The sequence below is a fragment of the Mercenaria mercenaria genome, chromosome 10 (assembly GCF_021730395.1).
Source record: "Mercenaria mercenaria strain notata chromosome 10, MADL_Memer_1, whole genome shotgun sequence".
Classification (NCBI taxonomy): Eukaryota; Metazoa; Mollusca; class Bivalvia; order Venerida; family Veneridae; genus Mercenaria; species Mercenaria mercenaria.
This window is the reverse complement of record NC_069370.1, coordinates 17655839-17683526: the sequence shown is the minus strand read 5'-3', so window position 1 is coordinate 17683526 and position 27688 is coordinate 17655839. Positions and strand designations below refer to the sequence as shown.

At 35.1% G+C, this 27688-nt stretch overlaps 1 protein-coding gene across 1 annotated transcript; it reads right to left on the bottom strand.

Annotated features, from left to right (window-relative positions):
• Positions 1-3529: 3529 nt before the first annotated feature.
• Positions 3530-26977, bottom strand: LOC123559758 (signal recognition particle receptor subunit alpha-like). The gene is made up of 14 exons (XM_053516789.1): positions 26813-26977; positions 21593-21676; positions 18123-18316; positions 17035-17153; positions 15131-15281; positions 12157-12319; positions 11280-11377; positions 10450-10562; positions 9672-9758; positions 8078-8250; positions 7571-7784; positions 7156-7211; positions 6306-6482; positions 3530-5743 (listed from the first exon to the last, which is right to left on the bottom strand). The coding sequence occupies exons 1-14, from the start codon at positions 26927-26929 to the stop codon at positions 5618-5620; spliced, it is 1872 nt and encodes a 623-aa protein (XP_053372764.1). The 5' UTR covers positions 26930-26977; the 3' UTR covers positions 3530-5617.
• Positions 26978-27688: the final 711 nt, after the last annotated feature.

The following is a 27688-nucleotide window of genomic DNA, read 5'->3' as shown; positions in this document are numbered from 1 at the left end:
CTAATTCTGGCCCTATCAGGGGACATAACGCTATAACCCATAATGGAATCTGGCCAGTTCAAGAAAGGAACCAAGATCTTGTGGTGATACAAGTTGTGTGCAAGTTTGGTTAAAATCAAATCATAAATGAAGCTGCTATTGTGCAGACAACGTCAAAATAGCTAATTTTGGCTCTTTCAGAGGCCATAACTCTGGAACCCATTATGGGATCTGGCCAGTTCAACAAAGGAACTGAGATCGTATGGTGACACAAGTTTTGTGCAAGTTTGATTAAAATCAAGTCATAAATGAAGCTGATATTGTGCAGACAAGGTCAAAATAGCTAATTCTGGCCCTATCAGGAGCCATAACTCTGGAACCCATAATGGAATCTGGCCAGTTCAAGAAAGGATCCAAGATCTTCTGGTGATACAAGTTGTGTGCAAGATTGGTAAAAATCAAATCAAAAATGAAGCTGCTATTGTTCAGACAAGGTCAAAATAGCTAATTTTGGCCCTTTCAGGGGCCATAACTCTGGAACCCATAATGGGATCTGGCCAGTTCAAGGAAGGAACCAAGACCATATGGTGATACAAGTTGTGTGCAAGTTTCGTTAAAATAAAATCACAAATGAAACCACTATCGTGCAGACAAGAAATTGTTGATGGACGCATGCACGCACGCACAGACGACGGATGAAGGGTGATCACAAAAGCTCACCTTGTCACTATGTGACAGGTGAGCTAAAAACAGAAACACTGCATAAGATATGGTCCTTTAAACATCCATGCCATCAAGCCAGGAAGCATACACCTTATAATAAATAAGTAATTATTGGATATCCGTGGTGCTGAACCATGAGCATCTTTATGGCATTTTAAGCGAGTTTATTTAGTTATACTAATTTATTTTAGCTCTATTGCGATGAAAGCTTAGAGTTTATTTTAACCCCTCTCGAGTCTGCTTCCTGGAAAAAGTGGAAGTTGCGTTATATGAGCCTGTGGTCATGGCCTCAGAGGGGCTCAAATCCTCGATGAGTGGCCTTAACCACTAAACCTCTGCTCCCCTTGATCAATGTATTCAAAAATTTATGTTATCGTTTATGTTAATGCAGCTTTGGTAATGGAACTAATCACAGTTTGAAGCATCATATTCGGCCCTTTTCAACATGAATGCAGGTCCTGTCACAGTTGACATACCTGCTTAAATAAGTTTCAACACTGTTGACAATACACAAATGCAACAAAAAGTTATTCTTCACTTTCAGCATGTTTCCAATCAGAAGGTTTTAGTTTTACTTGTACAGGTAATAATCTAAGCGCCCACAGATTTTGAATAATTAGGTTGTTATTTTTGACCCATGCTTCTATCTATTCAAAGACAACCCGTTTTAAAGCATTTTTGCACAATATTCACCGTCGATTTTGACAATGAGCATTTACTGAATTCCTTAACTTACATGAAGTTTGAGGGGGTCTTTCACCCTGCACCCTATTTTATTGCCATTTAATTATGCAATATTTCATTTTATTTAAACCTATATAAATTCTGTCAAAAATTCGGCTTGCATTTTACAAGTAAATATGAAGAGGCAGAAAAAAATCCGTATTGTACCTTTTGTATTGTACGTTGCCGGACTACCTTCATTTAATATGCATGACCCGACACAGTTCTATAAATAGCACAAATAAAAACTTCACTCAGTTTTGGTTTAACATCGATAAACATTGAAGATTTAATTTGATAACAAAACAACAAACAAAAAGGTGGATGTATATAATAAAAGGGTCATTACAACAGTAGCTAGATCTAGGATTTGTATTCGGCTCTCATGGATTTTGCAATGTTGGATCACACGCGGCACTTGCATGCCTCGTGAGATCCCAAGCCAAATACAGCATCCAACATCAAGCTACTACTATAATAACCCTATTATATTCCCTACGAGATTTAAAGTAATCATGTGGAAAAAGTGCAATGGACAGAGAGATGATAGGATGGCCTACTACAACTCGCTCCTGCTTTCACAATGGGAGATAAAAATGGGAGATAATTCAAAAAGTAAGGAAAGTAAAGTTATGACCCGGACAATGTGCACAGCAACAGACAGACATATGTACGCAGTGGTAAGTATGGCGTTCCACTAAAACAAGGAGTCCTAATAAAGTTGTCTTTAGCTACAAAGTGGCATATAACAAATCATGTCAAATTGTAACCATGATAAAAGGAAAGGGTTTTTTTTTTCAGTTTTGCAGAAATCCTTTTCAGTTCAGTCATTTTTAGCTAAGGATCATACAAAAGCCAGGCAATGGAAGTCTGCATAATTTATGGCACAGCATTATAGATAAGATACAATTACTGCGTGAACTACATGCTGTGATGAACTAACTCTGAGCCTTACCCTGATCATTTCAATCATTAAAGTTACAGATTGTTCAAAACTACCATTTGTGTGTGTGTGTTGGGGGAGGCAGGGGGTGGGGGGAGGATGTGACCAGGGCAATTGGGTGAGACTGGGTCTGGGTACACAATTTCACAGGTTGAGGTTAAAGGTCAGTAATTCAAATCCTTCTTTGTTTCATATAAAAAACGACAACTTCATGTCGTCTTTACGTATCTTTAGAGAACATCACTTTTTCCTACACCAATTTTTCATGAAAGTTCTATCACAAATCAACGAAAAAATGAAAAGAAAATAGGGGGTTGAATAGTTCCTAGTGAAATGCCAGTCAGTTGTGGTCTGCTACCCTAAAAATGGCGCATATTTGCTCTCCTCCGCGCAATAAACACCTACTTCCAGTTTCGATCTGCAAAACTTGCCATGTGGGTTGTATGAACATGAAAACAGTCTCATTTCATGCAGAATGTATTCTAGTAGCGAAAAAGTGTGATTAAAGCACTCGTTCTACACGAATTTGTGCAGAAAATGGGAAAATTAGGATCTATTTATTATTGACTTCTTTCGACTACACTACCGAAGCACATTTTCGACCGAATTACTGAGCTTATTCCTTGATAATAAATGTTCATGGAAGAAAATGAAAGAAGTTTAATGAAATTCTACCAATTGGTTAGTTTGTTATGTACAAATAGGTAGATTTTAAAACAACCAAAGGGCAATAACTCTAACGTTACTAAAGAGATCCTGATGATATTGTGTGTGCACTGCAACATTAAGGTGATCAATTTGATTTTCATAGTTCTAGGTCAAATATGTCACAAGTAATGAAGCAGATATTGCCATATTTATAGTACCTTATACAGTAAACACTAGAAACTTTTATGGGCCATAACTCTGGCCATACTCAAGCAATCTGACTTTAGCCACATTTCCCTACAGTGGTGAACATGTATATGAAGTTTTATTTAAATATTCCGTATCACTTCCTAGATATGGCTCCAAACGGACGGACAGACAATGCTAAAACTATATCCCTCTGCATTTGGCGGGGCATACCTAGGTTATGAATTTAATGCACATGAGGGTCCCCAACCCTCTCCCCCCCAACTCTATTGAACCACTGTGGATTTAACAAAACAGGATGCTATCAACAGATTATGTATAAAATATGATTTATTTCAGGATTAAAATTGTCCAGACCCTTGGCAAATAATCAACAACCTGTGACAAGCATTAAAATGGTATTTTACAAACAATAAAGGTTAATACATCAACAAGAAATAACGTCTTCAATAAAATACAACTACAAATATCTGTCATTAACAGCAACTGTCAAGAAGTTAGTTGCCAACATATTTTAACTGAATCAAACTTTACAATAATTATACTATGCAACTAAACAATTATTTTGTTTTACATTACGACTTAACAGAAATGAGATCTGAATAAAGTGTTGCAACTTTAGGGCACTGTTATCTGTTATCTACAGAAGATATATCTGATAAGAAATGAATAGTTTACTAGTTGTAAGCACAAAATAGATTACATTTTCAATTTTATACATGAAGAAAATGTCAACATTTACATAGAATTTTCAATAAATAATGAGATTTGAATATTTACAAGCATAGCATAATGAAACAGAAGTTCACAAATTACGTATTTTGTATACAATAATGAACAGATCATTTTGAACAACTTTTACTGACTCATTGAGTACAGTTTATGTCCACGGACATTACCTACTCATATGAATTTTCAGCTACAGGAATAATAATCTTAAATGATAACCAGATATGACATTTGCAGGAAAATATATCAGGTATGATTACTTGATAATGACAATTGTGGGAAAATTTACCTTTATGTAGTATGATAACTTAATATTACTACAATAGCTCTCAAATAAATTTATAAAATAATGAAACAATGGCCTATGTTCTGTTATACTAAACAATGAAATGTACATAAAATATAAATGTAAAAAGATGATATAAGGTTTTCAATTGGCATAAATATGACACAGAGTTCAGCAAAAGATCAAGAGTACATATATATATCTGTAATTGTCTAAATTTGTCCCTTTTTGACAGAACAGTAAAATCTCACATGGTGATATAATAGGTCTACCGGATTGCAATTTATGAAACAATTCCTAATGATAACATTGATTAGAAATTTGGAACAACAGAAAATGAAAGCTATCTTTCAAAATTGCACCATTCCATCAAAACAGAAAATCTTTAAATATTAAACACTAGATGATTTTTAGGCCTCGGACCTCTTACAGTTTATCAGTATCCAGTACCTTTACTGAGTCTCATAAATAAAGTTTTATGAACAGGGAATATTAATATCAACTTTCAAATAAATAAATTGCACTATCAAACACAAATATAAAAACACATGAATTCCTACATTTAAATTAATTTAATTTTTTCTTTGTTTTGTTTTGTGGTAAACAGATAAATCCATCACTGACTAGAGGAATCTTATTATAACTTTAAATTCCAACTGGCCAATCCGTAAGATTCTTGTAGCATTAACCTTTAGCATGCTAGATAAATTATCGTCTGCTGGAAATGTCGTCTGCTAAAATTGTAAAGTTCATTCAATTTGCTCCAAAATTGGAAGAAATATTGTCAGAGTAGCAAACAGCTTGGAACCTGATCAGACGCCGATTTAATCGGCGTCTGATCTGGTTCCAAGCTATTTGCAAAGGCTGTTAAATTCGCCTGCAGCAGGCTAAGGGTTAAACACTGTGCCATACAATTATACCATATCTTCACTTTATATATTTGCCAAATGGGTATTACTACTACTACTATATTTTTACTTACACAAAAACGCATAATTATGTGATCTGAGATTTTCTACAAATCGTATTACCTAAACAAAACACAAATTGTAAAAGCATCTTTTTTTCCCCTTAAATCTAGGAATATTGTTGACTAGCAGACTGCTAGCATGACTTGATTTCTGGGCCAATTTTACAGGTTACAGCTTAATGTGCCACAGGGTAAGGTAAAGTTTTCTTTAATGACTGTACCATTTCATTTGTTATAAAACAAGAAGAGTCTAAAGCAAACGAAGCAGAAGTTATACCCAGTTGGCAAGTACATATTTCAGAGATAAAAACTTATGCAGGTCTCAATAATGTCAAGTCACAGGTAACAAGTCCACAATTTAAGTTTTTTTACTCTCCCCTTAGATACTCTCTACGATGGAGGTAGAAATTTACTTCAGGAGGGCGTGAACTACAGCCTTGGCATTGAGGTTTCTCAAATCTGTGTACGTCTGTCCTGTACCAACAAACACGATCGGCTGACCTGTGGTGTACGTCATGGAGATTGCTGCTCCAACCTACAAACAAAATGAGAGGTAAACTTACAAAACCATGCTCTAAAACAGATACCAAGACAGAAAATAGCATATATTTCAACAACTTTTACCATACATAATTTTCACAGGTCTTTTGGTATTTGCAGACTTTAAAGCCAGTTATAAACTTACGTAGCGTTATTTGTATGTAAGACATAAAAACATTTTGGAACCATAGAAAATAACCGGAAATGTGGGTGAAATGACTTAGAAGGCAAAGTTCATAAAAAATTTAGTACTAACTTGCACATAAATATACTTGACTTGTATTGCTATATGCGGAAGAAAAAATGTACATTAACCTTTAGCCTGCTGGCGGCAAGTGATTCTGCCTTTGCGACCAGTGCAGACCAAGATCATGGTCTGCACTGTTCGCCATTCAAGCAATACCTTTTTGGTAAGCACCCCTTTTAAAAATTAATGGTACTGTCCGAATTGAAAGATGGACAAGTTTATTATAGAAATTTAGCAGGGTAAGGGTTAAAATGATAATTTATATAAGCTGTTGTGCTTCTACTTCTGATTTACTTAAAATAAAGCATACCTTATCGTCAATTGTGTCAAACTTTGTTAAAATAATGCCATCAATCAGTCGTGGATTGGTCATGTTGGAGTGGTCAGCGAGAGCCTGGTTAAACTTGGTCAGCTGATCTACAGCCTCGTTCCCTACCAGGGCCTCACCAACAAACAACACCAGGTCTGGTTGGTTTACTTTGATTAACTAAAAGAGAAGACAGAAAGACTTAAACCATGATCACAGACTATATCAAAACATGACAGATGACACTTATTTTGTTTCAATATGCCACAATAATAATGTTTAATCAATATCACAGATTTGGCAAATAGATTTTAGTTTTGCAGATGGCAAATAAAACACTTTGAGTTCAGATGCATAGTAATCTAATCACAAAGGCCAGAGACTCATCTGAACGAAAAAGTGTTTAATTTGCCAACAAAGCAAACAAAACTAAAATCTATTTCCATACTAACAAGTTCAAATTACACCAGGAAGGAATACCAATCTGGAATCCTTTTTTTTAGGCGTAAATGGATGGAGTAAATGTGTTTAAATCAACAAGACAATACACAGTAAAATCCTTCTTTGTTTATATAAAAGAAAATCTTAAAGTGTTAGAATAATTATTCAAACATGACCTAAGACTCCATTATGCTACAATAATAATGCATAGTAGAAGTCTTAACTAAAGAGAAGTCAGTTATCATGATTCATTACTGTGCTCAGAAGGAACTTTCAATCTTAATTATGCTGGTAATGACAACAGCAAGAAAACTAAGGAACAAATTTTCAATATTTCTAGCATATTATTAAGTCTTTTTTTTCTTAAATATGTATCGACATTCTTATTAGCCTCTGGAGAGCTCTATGAGACTGTAGTCCTGATCACAGCGGTATCAACCAGGACAACATCTATGTGACAGTCTCGCGCTGAAATATACAAGAATAAAATATATCTCTTTTACAGAGTATTGAGAAAATAAAATACAACTTATTTTTTAAATATCTATTTAATTTAAAATCATCTTAAAACCAGGTCTGCAAACAACACCGTTTTAAAATTAAGGTCTTTTCTGTTGGGTTTAGATTTAAGTCACATGGCAATTTATGAAATGCTTTACTTTACCATAGTACTCTTGATCAAACACCACAGAATATATAATTATCTTTGTAGAAACTGATTTTTAAAAAACAGGCATATAAACAAAAAAATTATTTCAAATACACAAAAAACTATAGATATGAAGAAGCTTTACAGTAAAACAGAGAATCAAACGATCAATTCTTACCAAAATTTATTGCTTCCATTGCAATCCCGGCCGCATCTTTCCCGTAACCTTTCTCGTATAACTGAACCATCTGTTGGCCGGCATGTTTCTCCGGTGGATGGAGGGCGTTCAGTTTACGTGTATGTGTACGAAGCTGCTCCACAGCCCCTGCCCTAAATGTATCACATGCTGCTATCAGAACACGGAATCCGTTCTCAATCAACCAAAAACAGATCTGAAATATAATTTTTTCTTTTAAATATACAGTACATGGCAAAGACGAACTAAAGGTTGTTTTAATCAAGTTCAATCTTTTATATACCAATGTCCCTCGCAAAAGTTCATATACGCTTGATTACTGAGACTAGCATTAACAATGCTGTTACATGTATATATGTTTTGTACCATATTCCTGTGAGATCTTCTCACAACTTTCAGTTTGAATATAATTTTCACTCATCCTCTACATCAGTTCCAGGGTGGAAGCCTTGCACTGAACAATATCTACTGCAGTTTTATCATACATACCTTAGCAAGATTTGTACTTTTACCAACACCATTCACCCCACAAAATGTGATACAGTAGGGCTGTCTTTTTTGTTTACAGTCCATGGCATCACGAAGTATATCTACACGACGTCTGGGTGATAATATCTGGACAAGGGACTCATTCAGTGCAGTCTTTACTGTGGTGTTGATACCTAAATCAAAAAGAAAGCTTTGTCATACTCAATCTAACTAAAGTACTTGATCTTCTAAACGAAGATCTGAGAACGACCCATTCACATTCGTCTTCTGTATATTTTGGATTTCCAGTATTGCTTTTTTTATTTTATCCAATCAGACGACATGTTCGAATGTCAAAGAGTAAGAAAAATGTGCAGTTATTCCAGGGCTCGAACCCAGGACCCCTCGCTTACAAAGCAAGTGGCCTACCGACTGAGCTAACCGGCTATCTGGTACATTATGACATAAGAATTGTAAATATCAAAAGTCAAGGCTACAGGTAGATTTGCAAGATGTTGTAAGTTAGGCTCTGATTGGCTAGTGAAAGGGTCGTCAGAACGAGGCAATGAATAGGTCGTTCTCAGATCCTATGCGTAGCGTAATAGGATATGTACTTTAGTCAGATTGTGTCATACTTGTACCAATAGTGTCACATCTGTACCATTATTGTCACATCTGTACCAATATTGTCACCAGACTTCAGGAAAGTTGGAAAAATGGCCGAACATTTGGTTCAGCAATGCCTAAATATCTGCCTGACCGGGAAAAAAATATGCCAGACCGGAAAAATATCAGTGCATGGCATATGTTGCTTTTCTCCATCATATATAAGCCAGGTGTGTTTTTTAGTTCATTTCTCGTTAAATGTTTGGTCATCCCTCTTATTTTCGTACATTTTTTCTTTTTATTACAATTGTCGGGCGTTAATTTACGTTTCTTTCCCGGTTCTGTCCCAACATAATACATTTGTGATGATTCTGATATGTCGTCCGAGATGTTGCAATTCTCAGGGTACCATAAATGTCGGTCAGTCGGACCGCATCCAGATTAAGAAACGGCAGACTGCATAAAAATTTTCTGGTCATGTCCATCGGACCGACGACTTTCCAGAAGTCTGATTGTCACATCTGTACCATTATTGTCATATCTGTACCTGTACTAGAATTGTATTAGGGATACCAGCAGTATGAAATATTATGAGATAAAAGTGAAATTGAGAAGCATAAACTTTAACCATCACCGTTACAAAAGCTGACCGAAGTGACCTTTACTTTGGCAGCACCTGGTTCTAAACGAAAACTTATCTGCCTCTTATCAAGATATAACTTTATGTGAAATTTGAATACACAAGCAATTATTAGCAGATGTAGTGAAACTGAGACACATGCCCTAAAACTTTTATCAGCACTATTACAATATGTGACCCTTTTGACGTTAACCTTTGAGGTATCTGACCCTAAACCAAAAGATATCTGCATCTTACTATTAAGATTAAGTTATGTGAGACTTGATGATTACATACAATGTAGGCATCAGTTAAGGCGGTACAGTGAAACTGAGAAACTTGCAATAAACCTAAACAAAGTAACTATTTGTAATAACCATGGTAACTTACTGCTGAACGTTCCAAGAACTTTCCCCTCCAGTTTGGCAGACACAGATTCACACAGCTTGAGGGCAATGTCAGCTGCTACATTCTTGGCTGTAAACAAACAACATCACACATATAATTACAAACAAATAACATCACACATATAATTCCAAACAAGTAACATCACACATGTAATTACAAACAAGTAACATCACACATGTAATTACAAACAAGTTACATCACACATGTAATTATAAATTGAATTGAATTGTAATTACAAACAAGTAACATCACACATGTAATTACAAACAAATAACATCACACATGTAATTACAAACAAATAACATCAAACATGTAAATACAAACAAGTAATATTACCTTTATAATTACTAACAAATAACACCATGTATGTAATAACAAACAAATAACATTACTCAAGTACACAATGTAGGTGCAAAGAATAACTTCACACAGGTAGTTACAAACAAATAACATCCCATATGTACTACTCTAGCCACAATAAATTACAAGCAAATTCAGAATCTTGATTATATTTTAAGTCCATTTAATAGCCGTGTGTTTACTGGCAAATTTTTAACAATTATTTGTGATACAATGAGACTACATTACACTTTATGAGGGAATATTCCATTTCTTAGGCTAGCATATACCAGTATATTTTTCTTACAACAACAATATTCATGTAACTCTATTTACATTTGATATTTATAAAAAAGTGCCACATCCCAAACACAGACTGCACTATCTGCCCGACTTTCAAATCACAACAATTCATACTTACAAACGAGATGTTCTCTAAACTTGTCAAGTACTGGCGCAACATCTTCCTGCGTCAGCATTTTGGAGCCAACCAAGTTCTTGAACATACTGAACATTCCCCCACCACTCTTCTTGCTGTAACCATAAAAGTTTGCAATTAAATTTTTTTTTATAACTTCCATTAATAAACAACTTTTCAGTTTTTCATGACATTATTTTGGTATTCATGACATAGTTTCAGAATTTGTGGCGAAGTTATAGGTATCAAGATATACTTTCAGTTTTTATGACACAGTTTCAGTATTGTGGCAGTGCCAGTATTTTTGACAAAATTTTAGTAATCTGACAGTTTTAGTCTTTTTGGTAGAATTTCAGCATGTGGCACAGTTTCAGTATTTTTGGCAAAGTTTCACTATTGTGACAAAGTTACAGTATTTTTTGGCAAATTTCTGTATCGGTGGCAAATTTTCATTATTTCTGGCAACAATTCAATAGTGGCAAAGTTTCTACATTTTTGACAAAATTTTAGTATTCATGATACTTGTTTTAGTATTGTGGCAAAGTTTAAACATTCACAGTATAGTTTCTGTTTAGGGACAAGTTTTCAAAATTCATGATACATGTATAGTTTCAGTTCAGTGGCAAAGATTTAGTATTTATGATACTTTCAGCAGTTGTGTACAACATACACATTTTAATATTCCAAGAGATGTTTGCACTAAAAAAAAATAATTATGAAAGGGCAGCTGTTGTTATACATAATAAGCAGACCGTACATCTTGCAAACTTATTAAAAAAGTTCATAAGACCAAATTTTAGCCAACTGAAAATTTCATATTTTACAGTAATTACCTTGAAGTTTTCTTTGTGGCTGTTTCTTCCTCTTCTTCACTCTCTGACTCTGTTTCAATATTTCTCAATTCTCCACCCATTGTACCAACATACTGAATCTGAATAAATAGGCAACATGTTAAAACATACTATAAATGTATACCCTTCATTTACTGGCATATGGTTTGAATGAGCTATCCTTTGTGCATCCTTTCAGTAAATTAAATTTTGTGTACTTGCATATCGTCCCCTTAATGCAAAAAGGTACCATGAGCATATGAATAAAGAAGGCACTTGGTACCTTTTTGCATTAAGGGGGCGATATGTACCTAAGATATTTTCATGTATGTAAAGCACAACTTGATATCTTATTTAACAAATAATCAAGGCCTTCGAGAGGTTTGTTATCTGATTTATCATAAGTCAGAGTTCAAAAGCACAGGAATAGAACCACCGGAGTGGTTTAATATCCAATTCTCTGAATGATGAACCGTGGTAAATTATATGACAAACCACAAGTAGGCATTGATTTTCATTCTTACATGGCCATTGAAACATTTTTATAAAAATAATGCTGGTTTTGTTTTATCCAAGTAGTAACGAACCGAACATCTTGCATCAATATGACGTCATAATGTTCTCTTACTGGTCCACGCATCAACCGTTGTTTATTGCAGAATATACGGAGCATGAACTTCTTCTTTGTTTAACTGGCAGACAAATCAAGCTATGTTAGAATACTAGTTTATTACATCTGTCTTTAAAGTCCTGTCAGGTATTCAAACATACAACCTCTAGAATTCTATTTTGAAGCCTTCACTATTAAAGCAAACATGGATAAATGTTATATCCATTTACTAAACTTATAAATAAACTTGAAGAAAGTTACATAACTCACCTCTTCATCCTTGAGAGCAACATCTACGCCATTCACTGCAGGGTCACCTCCCTTGTCGTCAGTAAAATCCAGAACTTTTGCATCCTCTGCAGTGCCACCTAGATCCCACTTTGTACCAACTTTCCCTTTCTTCTTGTTACTCTCTACACTCTTAGGGCTCTTGCTGTCAAAATACAACAATAAAATTTATATTGTAAATGCTAACCCACTAGCATACAGTGAAACACCGCTCGCTCGAGCATCGATGACTCGAGTACCCGGGCTCGCTCGAGCAATTCATGTGGCCCCGGCCGATTTCCTTCTATTTTCTATGTAAAATTACCACGGCTGGGTCGAGCATCGATAACTCGATCGCTCGAGCATGACATCTGGTCCCTCTGTATTAATTTACTCTTTGTTGCTTCTGGCAAACTCGAGCAGAGGTGTCAACATTTTTCACACCTTCGGTGGTCAGAATTTATCACTTAATTAAAAATTTCCACACACCGTGAGAATTGCGTGGTCTATTCCACGACTATTCTAAATGTTTGTTTGTCGGTATATTTGACCTGATAATGAGATTAATTATTGATAAAAGGTTGAACAAAAGTTTTATTGATCAGATGTAGATGAATTACTGATTACTTAAATCTTCTTTTCTGCCGGATCGAGAAGACTGTCATGAGATCTTAATATTTTAATCAGCAGTTGTTTGCATGCAAATGAAGGAAATAATATAGCCATTTCATAAAACTGAGATAATAATTTTGATATGCACTTGTTGGCAAATAAAAATAAAAAGTCCCAGTTGTTTCTTCGCATGTGCCATTTACAAATTACATATTGAAACGTCTATCATAGATAACGCTTGTAATACGTTCTTTTTTGAAAATGTCACAAGCATGTCATTATTACGCATCACCGTTTACTCTGCAAATGGTCGCGATGACAATTGATATTGGTAAAACAAACTTCAATTTTCTTCTTATGTTGGTCAATGTTCGGGTCGCTCGAAACCACGGATAACTCGAGCATTTTGCTCATCCCCTTGCGATCTCGAGCGAGCGGTGTTTTACTGTATATTCATTTATCATAACAATTTTTTTTGTTTCTGTTGGGTTTGAAGTCACACCAACATAATTTTAACATACTGCAACATTTCCAGCTTTTTATGATAGAGGAAGACCCCAGGTGCCTCTCCAGGCATTATTTCAACACAAACGGGCCCCTGAATAGAACAACCGACCTTCCACAAGCCAGCTGGATGGCTTTTTCACAGGTAGAAGCGTACATCCTAAGCGGGATTTCAACCAATATTGGTGTGGGGCAAATGACTTGACGTCAGCGACCATAGCTACTTGAATATGGAGACCCTACATAACAGGTTAAAGCAGTTATCTTTAATATTATGCCACAATGGTACTGTAACACTCGGTAATTGTTACACTCTTCAATATTATTATGGGAAATTGTAACATGCTGTGAAAAACATAGTGGTATTTTCAGTGATTAATAAGCATCATTTACATGCACAACAAGAACAAATAAAGATATTGGGTCATAAAAGATCCTATGGAGTTTATTTGCTGAATTCTTCATGCGAGGGCTTACGGAAGGTCGGTGGTTCTACCAAAGTGTCCGTTCGTGATGAAATAATGCATGGAGGGTATTTCAAACTTTTCTCTAAAAGTTCTATTTTGAAACTGACGACAGAAAACATTAATTCTTGCATTGTCTTTTCGATATTCCGCACAAGAAAACACATTTCATACATGTGAAAAACATTAATATTACTGCGATTATTGTTCAAAGCATTTTACCGTGTTGCACATTTTTTGACTTAATTCCTTACATTGTCTTTCCTTGATTGCGAAAAATATTCGGACGATAACTGTTGAATCATCTGTCATTATATCTAATGACATGTATAATCTTAAAACTTGCGAAAACAGTCACTTCCATGTACACATCACAAGATACCGCCTGTCAAAGGATGGGGGGTATGGGGGTTACCCCAGAAAATTTTGTGTTACTACAACTCATTTTGGTGCATTCTGGTGCATTTCAGAGTGAAAAACATAGTGGTATTTTCAGTGATTAATAAGCATCATTTACATGCACAACAAGAACAAATAAAGATATTGGGTCATAAAAGATCCTATGGAGTTTATTTGCTGAATGACAATTAAAAGTTTATCAATTTTAAGTTGCTAAAAATGTTCATTTACTATTTACTGTAAATAAAACAACACAATTTTAGCACTGCACACAGATCTATTTGTTTAAAGTTTATGTCTTCTATTCCTGTGGAGTTTATTTGCTGAAAACTTATCCATTTTAAGTTTTTGAAAATGTCCACTCTTTGTTGTGCGTATACATGTAAAACAACACAATCTGAGACTGTCATCCAGGGAAACGCTGGTTTCCATTTCGGATCAATGCCCGATTTCATTTGGCCATTCGGCGTGGCTGGGAGGGATTCTGAAATCGTGATTGTGGCCGAGTGGTTAAGGTCGACGACTTCAAATCACTTGCCCCTCATCGATGTGGGTTCGAGCCTCACTCGGGGCGTTGAATTCTTCATGCGAGGGCTTACGGAAGGTCGGTGGTTCTACCAAAGTGTCCGTTCGTGATGAAATAATGCACGGAGGGTATTTCAAACTTTTCTCTAAAAGTTCTATTTTGAAAGTGACGACAGAAAACATTAATTCTTGCATTGTCTTTTCGATATTCCGCCAGAGAAAACACATTTCATACATGTGAAAAACATTAATATTACGGCGTTAATTAAAGCCTTTAATATAATAGGTGATTGAAACACACTCTAATATAATGGGTAATTGTAACACTAAATATTTTTCTGTTAAGCCCATAAACTCATCCACACAAGGGACCAGTTTCCATTACAATCACAAATTATTCATTAGCATCTTTTTTTTTTCAACAATATTCATATATGTAGCCTTTGTCAGTTACATAAATGCATAGCACTTACCTTGAGTCAGCAGGTTTCTTTTTCTTTGGTCCAAAACGTTTCTCTATGTTTCTACGTATAGTTTCTGCATCCAACTCTCCATTGCCATTATTACTGGTTGCCATGGGAACAGCAGAGCTTTTCTGAACTTCTTGTTCCTTTACTGGAGTGTCTGAAATAAAAATCAAATATGTATAAAGAAAAAAATCGAGGTATTTCATTTACGAACAGTGACCTTAACAAGAGCACCGCCTTGCGGATGCTGACGCTCATCTGATTTTTTTTTTGTGTAATAGAAATATCGTCCTACCCATGATTTTCTAAGTCTAAAAAGGGGCATCATTCTTGCAAAAAGCAGGATAGAGTTATGTTTCTTGATGTTCAGTGTCCACTTATGATGGTGAAAAACTGTTGCAAGTTTTAAAGCAATAGCTTTGATAGTTTATGAGAAAAGTTGACAAACATAATACTCAACCAAGAAAATGATTTTCTAAGTCCAAAAGGGGCAATAATTATTGCAAAAAGCAGGATGGAGTTATGTTGCTTGTTGTACAGGGTCAGCTTATGATGGTGAACAAGTGTTGCAAGTTTCAAAGCAATAGCTTTGATAGTTTAAGAGAAAAAGTTGACCTAAACATAAAACTTAACCAAGAAATCTGATATTTTCTAAGTCCAAAAGGGGCCATAAATCTTGCAAAAAGCAGGATGGAGTTATGTTTCTTGCTGTACAGGGTCAACTTATGATGGTGAACAAGTGTTGCAAGTTTTAAAGCAATAGCTTTGACAGTTTAGGAGAAAAGCTGACCTAAACATAAAACTTAACCAAGAAAACTGATTTTCTAAGTCCAAAAGGGGCAATAATTCTTGCAAAAAGCAAGATGGAGTTATGTTTCTTGATGTACAGGGTCTGCTTATGATGGTGAACAAGTATTCCAAGTTTCAAAGCAATAGCTTTGATAGTTTAGGAGAAAAGTTGATCTAAACATAAAACTTAACCAAGAAATCTGATATTTTCTAAGTACAAAAGGGGCCATAAATCTTGCAAAAATCAAGATGGAGTTATGTTTCTTGCTATACAGAGTCAGCTTATGATGGTGAACAAGTATTGCAAGTTTCAAAGCAATAGCTTTGATAGTTTAGGAGAAAAGCTGACCTAAACATAAAACTTAACCAGGCAACGCCGACGCAGACGCCGACGCCGACAACCGCTCAAGTGATGACAATAACTCATCATTTTTTTTCAAAAAATCAGATGAGCTAAAAATGAGCATATTTTATCACAGTTAAAGGTTCATAATGCCTTTATTTGAAATGTGGCTGCCACATTTTCTGCAATGAATACAAAAACTATTAATTTGTTGTTAAATCCTTTTTTCAATAAATGTTTTCTCTAATATTTGTCAAATGTTTGAACATTGATGAATATAGTAGAAAGTTTATTTAAATTTATTGTTTTTGCTTACCTCCCTTTACGGCTCCAACGGTAAATTAAAAGTAGCACTTTTTTGACTGTGTAATTATGCATATCATCTATTTGGACAGCTATTTCATTTGTTTTTAACATAAAATTTAAAGCCTTATTGGACTTTAACAAATCAGAGGATCATTACATAATACTACATACCAAATATCTAAGCTCTAGGCCTTGCGATTCTGGAAAGAAGATTTTTAAAGTTTTTTGTTTTGGCTGCCATCGCAACCAGAACTCTGCATGGAACAAAATTCTTTGAACAGTTTTAACAGAGGACCATCCAAGGAACAACCTAGCTAAGTTTCATCAACTGGTTTCATATGAGATGCTGTTTGAAGAAAAATGTGGAAGGACAATTGACGGATGGACAGAAGAAGGACTGTGAGTGATCACAATAGCTCACCCAGAACACTGTGTACTCAGTGGAACTAATAAAATGAATGGTTTCACTCACTTTTAGCTGGTTTATTTTCCTTTCCTTTGCCCGGCTTCTTGTTATCATCTTTCTTGTATTCTATCATTGACTTCACTGACTTCTTGCTCTTCTCAGACTCTTCAAAACTTTTCATCATTCTGTAACATTTCAAACAGACATTTATACAAGCTCGATAGGTAAGCTGTGAACCTGCAAACTGACAACCAGTACAGTCAAACCTGGGCTATAGTCTAGAAGTCTAAACACTACTGATTTTGCTTTTTATATAATTAATATCAACACTGTATTGTAACCCAAGAATAAATTTGGCTATATTGCTTATAAATTCCAATCTAGGACATACCCTTTTGGTGTAATTTGCTAGTATTTATAAATCAATAATTATTCTCTTCTTGATTAGGCACCAACACTCTGAAACAAGTATAACTCAAGTATTATTCATGATGTGGATACGTGACCCTTTTATATAGCAAACAGTAATCCCTTCAGAATGTTCTTCTAACTTCCTTAATTGTTACTAAAAATAGTTATTACACTTCCTTTAAAATTACAACATATGTTACTTATTTCCTGATTGTATAATGTCTGCGCAATTACATCAGATTTTTACATCAAAAGCTGATGATAAACTTAACCCCAGACAAAAACTAGAAACAAATATATATAGTAAAATAAAGCACTTCTAACAGTATAGGTTATATGGCACCAAACAGGACTACAAATTTTGGTTTCACATCTCATTTACATCGAAATAAAAACATGAGGTATGGAATCAAAATTTGCATACCTGCTGGAATCACAGAGTTACAGCAAAACCAAGTGTTAAGACCCTATTAGTCGTCTCTTTCGATCATGCAAGAGAAAGGCAGTGGTTCCAATTCTTTTCATACATAGATCGTCCCAGAACCACATGGAGCAAGGATATCTGTAAGTAGATTTTGGTAATTTGCAATTTTTCCCAATTAAGACAATATCCGAGAGCATTTTCCCAATTCCACTGGTGTTGGTGGCATTCCCAAAATGATGAAAAAAGGCCTGTTTAAAGATTTGTTCAAGCACTGTCTTTTGTCTTTTACATTTAATAACCTCTTCACAAAAGATCTTACCTCCCTTTCTGTATTTGTTTTTTGGCAGCCTGTTCAACTTCGAACAAGATTCTATCAAAATCCTGTCTAAAATCAAAGTTACTGGATACAGCAGCATTCTGTAAGTCATCCTTGTACTTATTCCTGAACTCAAGCTGAATGGCATCCAGAAATTTATCTATGTACGATAATTGAAGTATCTTCTGATAGGCAACCTGTCCAAATAAAAACACAATTGAGGCTACCATTGAAGAACAAGAGAGCCATGATGGCCCTAAATCGCTCACCCGAGTTTAGTTGCTTGCCTGAACAAATTTCTTTGCTAAAGCTTCAAAAACAATAAAGTATGTCAGTAGGTCACATTCATGGTCACTGAAAGTCAGTATAAAGATCTGTGTGCAAAACTGTAAAGGTCATTCAAATTTCAAGGCTGTATCTTCTAAACAAGAAAGTAGGTCAAGGTCACAGTCCAGTGACCCCTTATTACTTGGGGTCATCAGGTAATAATAATTAAACAGTCTAGAAAATATGATCTGAAAAATTTTTAAGTATTTTTTCCTATATAACATATATCAATTGTCCCCCGGCGGAGTGGCCTCTTTTCACCCCAGGGGCATAATTCGAACAATCTTGTTAGAGATCAATTAGGCAATGCTACATACCATATATCAAATACCTAGGTCTTGTGGTTTCAGACAAGAAGATTTTTAAAGTTTTTTCCTATACAAGTCTATATAAACCACCTTACCCACAAGGCGGGGCCATATTTGACCCTAGGGGGATCATTTGAACAATCTTGGTAGAGGCCCACTGGATGATGCTACATACCAAATGTCAAAGCCCTAAGCCCTGTGGTTTTAGACAAGAAGATTTTCAAAGTTTTTCCCTGTATCAGTCTATAGAAACCATGTGACCCCCAGGGCGGGGCCATATTATATCCTAGGGGGATAATTTGAATAATCTTGGTAGAGGCCCACTAGATGATGCTATATACTAAATATCAAAGGCCTAGGCCTTATGGTTTCAGACAAGAAGATTTTCAAAGTTTTTCCCTATATAAGTCTATATAAACCATGTGACCCCTGGGACAGGGCCATATTTCACCCCAGGTGGATAATTTGAACAATCTTGGTAGAGGCTAACTAGATGTTGCTACATACCAAATATAAAAGCCCTAGGCCTTGTGGTTTTGGACAAGCAGATTTTTAAAGTTTTTCCTTTCGGTTGCCATGGCAACCAGAGTTCTTGATCCAATTCAATTCTTTGAAAGCAGACCATCCAAGAATCATCCCTGTGAAGATTCCTTAAAAATTGGCTTGGTGGTTTTGGAGAAGATGTTGTTTAAAGGAAAGTGTGGACGGACGGATGCCGGACGGAGAGCGATCACAATAAAAAGCAATGTAATATTCTGTTAAACTGAAACTTTTCTTTTATTATTGCTAACACACACATCACACAAAAATTATGTCATGAAACCACTTTCTATCCTTTGATGGCAAAGAAAAACTAGAAATTGCTTTTGTAAAAAAGCGCCTGTCTCCCCCAATGCAAAGTCCTATAGGCAAGAAGTCAATAGGGGTCAGGAGCGAAAGTCAAAGAGACACTGATGGTTGACTGTAATAGGGATCATCTACTTGGCATGTCCAGTCATCCCGCTAAATTTCAACACTCTTGGCCTTGTGGTTCTCAAGTCACTGTTCAGGTTCCTGTGACCTTGACCTTTGATCAAGTGACCTCAAAATAAATAGGGGTCATCTACTCTGCATGTCCAATCATCCTATTAAGTTTCAACATTGTAGGTCAAGTGGTTCTCAAGTTATTTCCAAAAAATGATTTTACATGAACAGACTCCTGTGACCTTGACCTTTAATAGACTGACCCCAAAATCAATAGGGGTCATCTACTCTGCGTGTTCAATCATCCTATGAAGTTTCAACATTCTGGGTCAAGTGGTTCTCTAGTTATTGATCAGAACTGGTTATCAATGTTAAGGCCTCTGTGACCTTGACCTTTAACGGAGTGACCCCAAAAACAATAGGGGTCATTTACTCTGCATGAACAATCATCCTATGAAGTTTCAACATTCTGGGTCGAGAGGTTCTCAAGTTATTGATCGGCAATGGTTTTCCATGTTCAGGCCCCTGTGGCCTTGACATTTAACAGAGTGACCCTAAAATCGTTAGGGGTCATCTACTCTGCATGACCAATCATCCTATGAAGTTTCATCATTCTGGGTCAAGTGGTTCTCAAGTTATTGATTGGAAATGGTTTTCAATGTCAGGCCCCTGTGACCTTGATCTTTCACAGAGTGACCCTAAAATCGTTAGGGGTCATCTACTCTGCATGGCCAATCATCCTATTAAGTTTCAACATTCTGGGTCAAGTGGTTCTCAATGTTCAGGCCCCTGTGACCTTGACCTTTAATGGAGTGACCCTAAAATCGTTAGGGGTCATCTACTCTGCATGACCAATCATCCTATTAAGGATTAACATTCTGGGTCACGTGGTTCTCTAGTTATTGATCGGAAATGGTTTTCCATGTTCAGGGTCCTGTGACCTTGACCTTTGATGGAGTGACCCCAAAATCAATAGGGGTCATCTACTTTTCATGACCAATCATCCTATGAAGTTTCAACATTCTGGGTCAAGTGGTTCTCTAGTTATTGATTGGAAATGGTTTTCAATGTTCAGGCCCCTGTGACCTTGACCTTTGACGAAATGACCCCAAAATCAATAGGGGTCATGTATTCTTCATGACCAATCATCCTATGAAGTTTCAACATTCTGGGTCAAGTGGTTCTCTAGTTATTGATCGGAAATGGTTTTCAATGTTCAGGCCCCTGTGACCTTGACCTTTGACGGAGTGACCCCAAAATCAATAGGGGTCATCTACTCTTCATGGCCAATCATCCTATGAAGTTTCAACATTCTGGGTCAAGTGGTTCTCTAGTTATTGATCGGAAATGGTTTTCAATGTTCAGGTCCCTGTGACCTTGACCTTTGACTAAGTGACCCCAAAAACAATAGGGGCCGTCTACTCCAGCAGCCCTACAACCCTATGAAGTTTGAAGGTTCTAGGTCAAATGGTTCTCCAGTTATTGCTCGGAAATGAAGTGTGACGTACGGACGACGGACGGACGGACGGAAGGAAGGACGGACGGACAGGGCAAAAACAATATGTCTCCTGGGGGAGACATAACTATAGCCAGGTAATTAATATCAGACAGGGGAGGCAACTTCTCACAAGGTAGACACGTGGTAACTTTGGTTGAACCACTGATCTTTTTTAAAGGAAAACTGAAATTTGAAGCTGAACAGAGAATACTTTAATTTCTTCGTTTAATTTTTCAGCATTATTCTCAAAATATGTCAGTATTTATAACTTAAGAATAGGAAAAACTGCATGATCAATATTTGCAAAATGAAGAGCAAACTTGAACATCAGTTATGAGAGAGAAAACATACTGTAATTTACAGTAAATCAAACTTACAACATAAATGAGTTCAAACTCATTGTCCAGTTTATATTTGAGAGTAAGGGCCTCATGTGTGAACTGGTTGGTACCAGTTCTTTCCTGAAAAAAATAAGACAGCCTGAATTAAACTATATTCAACAAATACATACAAAACATTTACTAAATAAACCCCAGATACTAAACACTCATCAAAAAGTAAAATTTGATACGTTCATAATTGAATGATATCTACATGTATATAGAGAGAGATTTTGTATTGTAAAGCAAACTAATTTTCTTTTTATTTCATGAATTATGTCTTTCACTATTTAATATCATCCAAATTTACATGATTTTGAGACAAAATACACAAAAACTAGAGCTGCTTTTGAGAAAAGCGCATGTCTCCCACAACTACCTAATCATTTAGAATGGCATTTCTTCTCCATTATGTATCTAAGTCAACCATACACCTGTATCACTGGCATCAGTATTTTCGGTAATTAACGGGCCATAATTCCCAAGTGCCTGGGTCGATTTGGCTAGTTATCGAACTTGGCCGAGGACTTATTGTCAAACATATTTTGTTCAAGTAAAATTGAAGTTTGGTAAAGATCAGATGAGAACTGTTCAACTTTTGGGCGCGGACAAGATTTGTGACAGACGGACACACACAGACAGCAGTAAATCAATATGTCTTCATCAGTATTCACCTTAAACTTGGATCTAAATGGTTTCAGATACCAACGTCCATGTGATTTGTTATATTTTCTTTCGAAACCTAAATAACCGAGGAACTCCAAATTCGAACTAGCAGAAAAAAAAAGATTAAACAAAATAATGTTAAATTATGTTGTGAAAAAAAAAACACTATCTTTAAAGTTTAATAATATTTCTGATAATTAACCCTTAGGGTATTTATGTTTTCCACACATTTGGTAGCCATTACGAGATACAAGGGACGTTTTCACAAACAGTTTCTTTAACTTAATTTCGGTTAATAATTGATTATTAGACAATCAGTTCCATGCTGATTATCATTATATTTTGTAAATTTTTGTTAAATAACAAAATAAATAGGTGCATATTATTATGCCTAATTTATTTTTTTTTCTGCTGAATTTCAAATATAATTCATTCAAGGGTTAGATCCACTCCTTAATCTGTTATCAACAATTTATTGTACAATAAACTAATCGGCACAGAATAGTGTATTCATTTGAAGTTCCTCGGTTTTGAAAGAAAAGGTAAGCAATCGGGTGAACGCTGATATCTGTAAACCATTTAGATCTGTGTTTTAAAAGAATACTGTTTAAGACTTATTTGTTATTTCATTTTAAACAAAATTTAAGATGTAAATAATCCTAAATCTCTAGAAAAGGGAGGTCCGTACCCCTAGAAAACCCCTAACAGGCTTGTCTAGAGGTACGGATCCGTACCTCTAGACACTTGCTTAAAATAATAAACATAATTTTTCCTTTTGTTTTAAGATGTGGATTGTGCTCATGAATTGCTGAATTCATTTTACTGCTTGAGTAAATAAATAATGATAACCTGACCTCTAGACCCGCAGACAAGAGTGAAGAGTCTGGTAATTGCCGGTAAAAAGTTATATGATTAGTTGTCAGAAAATTGTCTTTTAATATTGGAAGTGTCTAGCCGTCCGGTAACCGGACGCCTAGCCTGCGTTGAAGCCGTCCGGTTACCGGATGGCTAGCAAATCCTAAGGGGATTTTCTAGCCGTCCGGTAATTGATTTCTTAATGAATAAGTAATGATTTTATATAGTTTTAACTGTTATTTACTTAAGATATCAATACTTACCTGTAAACAAAATATTGTGTGAATACATACCAAATACACTGGGACCCCGTTATAACGTTGTCGTCGGGGTCCAAGGTTCGAGACCCGCGGATCTAGTGGGGTTAAATTTATAATGCGGATTGATCGTATCAGCGGTATATGCAATACCCCACCCACCGGTAATGTATTAGACGTATTTTGGACGCTGTTTTATGTTAATAAGAAAAAAGAATCGTATAAAGTTTAATAAACGGGACATTTATTTACCTTAAATGCTACTGAAAAATACATAAAAAGAATTATAACGCTGTGTCATCTTCTCATTTTATCGTGATTCTAAAAGAAAGTTGGAACCGTGTATCCCGGAAGTAAACATATATAACACTGTGTGAGGAGTGTGCGGTCGTGAGAATTACATATGCAATGCAATTGTACTTGGGGTTTATGTAACTAAAAGAGAAAAAACGCAGACAGTCTTGAAAAAAATTAATTTTGAATACATGAAGAAAATCGATAAATATGATAGAAAATTGTTAAATCACCGTCGTTAATATACGATATTAAAAAGGGAGAACATTCTAAATATGGCTTTCAGTGCGTCGAATCTTCGTTAAATCTGATGAACTGAGTGATGACTACGAAAAACCGCTGCATTTTTTTACAAAACCGGGCCTGTTGTTTAATTTTTTATTCACTCAAATGTTCATGTCATCCACTTAATTGGTGCATACTTATACGGTTTGATAGTTGACTGACCAATGTTACATGCTTGTTATGCAAACAATCTAATTTTGACATGGTACTGATTGCCTAATTGTCAAATGTCTACATGTATTCAAACTTTAACAAAGGCGATACGCAAACAAGTAAGCTAGCAGACAATTATTGATTTTTGTCACAGTTGTCATGGCAAAGGTGTTAAAGTACAGGTACATGTAGTTTTAACGCTGGTTATGATCAAATTAAATAACTTTCCTTTTTTATTTTTTTTTACTCCCGAAAATTCCGGAGCCAAGAACCTACCGTGTTATAACGAATACCGCGGTATATCGAGTAGCGTTATAACGGGTTTCGAGTGTACATATTTTTATCATCTCGAATAGATTACCGATTTTTTTGGCTGATAAAACGAATATCATATTTGTATACAAATCCGTTGATATTCTAAGTGATGTTTTTCTAACGGCCTAAACTTTAATTCTTAAAACACAAATTTAAGAATATTTTTTGGATGAATGGAAAGCTTATAAAACAAGCAATTAATTAATTAATTTTGACTATTATTTCCAAATAAAATGGATTAATTATGAACGCTTAACTATTGTTCTTCTAAAAGTTTTGAACATCACACTGCCGCTATTGAAATTAAATGTCATTTAAAACAGTTATTCATTTAAAAAAATATTTGAATACTAAAATGTGAAAATTGTAAATATTTCAAAACTGTTTTAATTTTTAAAATCCTGTGAAAAAGTTAAAAATTTCGATCGCATAAAAACATTGTTTTGCCCACCACCAAACGAACAGACTTTAATAAGTGACGTCATGGCAATCTTGCCAATATTGATTTTGACAAACTTTTGTTTAATCGGCTGAATAATGCAGTGATTTATTCGAGACGATTAAAAGTAAATCTTTAGTATCAAAGAGCTATAAAAATATTTTATACTTCTTTGTTAGTATGTATTCACACAAAAAATTTTTTGCAGACAAGTATCAATGTCTTTAGTAATTAACAGGTATCAGTAAGTTTAATCATTAGGAAATCTATTACCGGAGGGCTAGAAAATCTCCTGAGGATTTTCTAGCTGTCCGATGCAGGCTAGGCGTCCGGTTACCGGACGGCTGAACACTTCCTTTAACAGGCTGGTAACATTGCCCGATCGGGCTTACGACACAAAAAGTAGTATTTCTTGAAAAATAATGAAGATATTTCTTTCAAACTTGGTCCATTTATTAAGCATAGCAAATGATACAAATTAGAATAAAAATAACTTGGTTGCCTTCAGGTTTGGTAGAATTATTTCCCCTTTTCAGATTTTTATGACGCATAATCTTTGAAGTCCAAAAAAATATGTTCTATTAGAACTTCTAATGCTAAGTTTAAAACAAAAAAGGGTTCAATGGCTTTCTAATGCTATAAATTATTGCGCTGGTAAATGAATGTATACATTTTACTCTGCTTTCACTTATAACATTATTGAGAAATGTTAGTTCTAAAAACATTGCTCATACATCTGCACTAGAAACAAAGTATTTACCCTAAATACATAGAATAAAGGTATTGGCGCAAAAGTTTGGAGCAATAGAAAGCCATTGAACCTTTTCTGTTTTAAACATTGCATTAAAACATATTTTTTTGGACTTCAAAAAATATGCGTCATAAAATACTGAAAAAGGAAAGTAATTCTAACAAAACTGAAGGCAACAAAGTTATTTCTATCTTGATAAGCATCATATGTTATGCTTAATAAATGGACCAAGTTTGAAAGAAATATCTTTATTATTTTTCAAGAAATATTACTTTTTGTGTCATAAGCCAGATCGGGCAATGTTACCAGCCTGTTTAATATTACGTTTATTTTTGTAAATATTTTAAGCATAATTAGATCTCACTGTTCGAGGCATATTGAATATGAAATTTTAACTGTGATTTCCGGTAGTCACCGTTATTTATTTACTCAAGCAATATGTTGAATCTCAAAGGCAGTGGCTACGATTACGGTACCGTAATCCTAGCCTCTGGTTCTAGGATTACGGAAGTTCCGTATTCCTAGTTCCGTATTCCTAGACAACCCTATGAGCATAGGCTAGGATTAAGGAAGTATTTAAGAGGCATCAAATATATGTTAGGACATGCATAAATGACGTTGTAAAATTACTTATTTCACTATTATTTCGTGCTATCGATCCGCTGTTTTGGGTTAGTATAATCTTAATGGTGGCACGCGGAAATATTATAGAATTATCTATGTTTCATATATACCTGCAATTTTTGTCATCAAATCAACACAAATGGTCTTTAATAACATACAATATGGTTATAAATAAAAAAATCAAAGTATAGAATATTGTTTTAAACCTAACTTTTACCCTCATATTTCTATAATATTTCCACGGGCCCCAATTAATATAGCGTTTAAGATTATACTAACCCAAAATGGCGGATCGATAACACGAATAATAAGGCAGGCATCAAAAATCGCTATTTTAATAAAGTGAAATAAGAAGTTTACAACATCATTTATGCATGTCCTACAAAACATATTTTTGATGTCTCTTAAATACTTCCGTAATCCTAGCCTATCCTCATACTCATAGGGTTGTCTAGGAATACGGAACATCCGTAATCCTAGAACCAGAGGCTAGTATTACGGTACCGTAATCGTAGCCACTGCCAATCTCAAAACGTCCCATATGCCACATAAGAAATTGCTAAATTATCGATATCTACCTGCAGAATCACAGATTTGATTAAAGAATTCACAGACTGTGTGAATATCTGTGATGTTCCTTGAAAATACCAAAGAACAATGCCGCCCTTGCTGAAAATAGTAAAGAAATCTAACATTTTGACTACTCCTTTGGTGTTCGTCGTGGAAATCCCCGGAAATTGTAAAATACCCGGAAGTGACGTTTGTAACTATCATACCCCAACTGAAGAATAACGCAGACAAAGAAATCGAAACACTGCAAACCATTTCATCGATTTTTTTTGTCAATTTTTAATATGAAATTAGGCGCTGCCTATCTGACGGGAAAACCTAGTGATAGTGATACGGATTCTTTCTTTTTTTCTGCATTAAATTGTTCTTTCTGATATTTTCTGTTCGGCTTTCAGTTTTGACAGAAAGCCTGATGGTTTTGCTATTGTTATAAAAATAAGAAGGGGAAATGTTTTAAAAAGTTTTGTTTAAATGAACATAGATCTAATCATTTCTTCAAATGTATCAAGACTAGACAGACAATGGAAAATAGTGTTCATGAGTTAAGGTAACTTGACAGGGAAAACCAAGATGGCGTCACGAAATTAGGGTTGGTCACATTATTTACTCTTATAGACTATATGCTGCTACAGAGGTCTAAAGATGCATTTTAATCATTCAACACACACATAAACACTTGTAAAAATGCATTTAATTTATAAAAATACAAAATCAAATGTTCTGAAACTCACCATGAAATCTAGTCAATTTTTGTGCGTATTTTGCGGAAAAGTTATGTATCCAAACTGAAAATAATTTATATCCTCATATGTTTAGATGTGTTCTTCAGGTGCTCCACCTATGAACAAAATAACTTATCCACTGAGTTTTATGCTGTTTGCTCT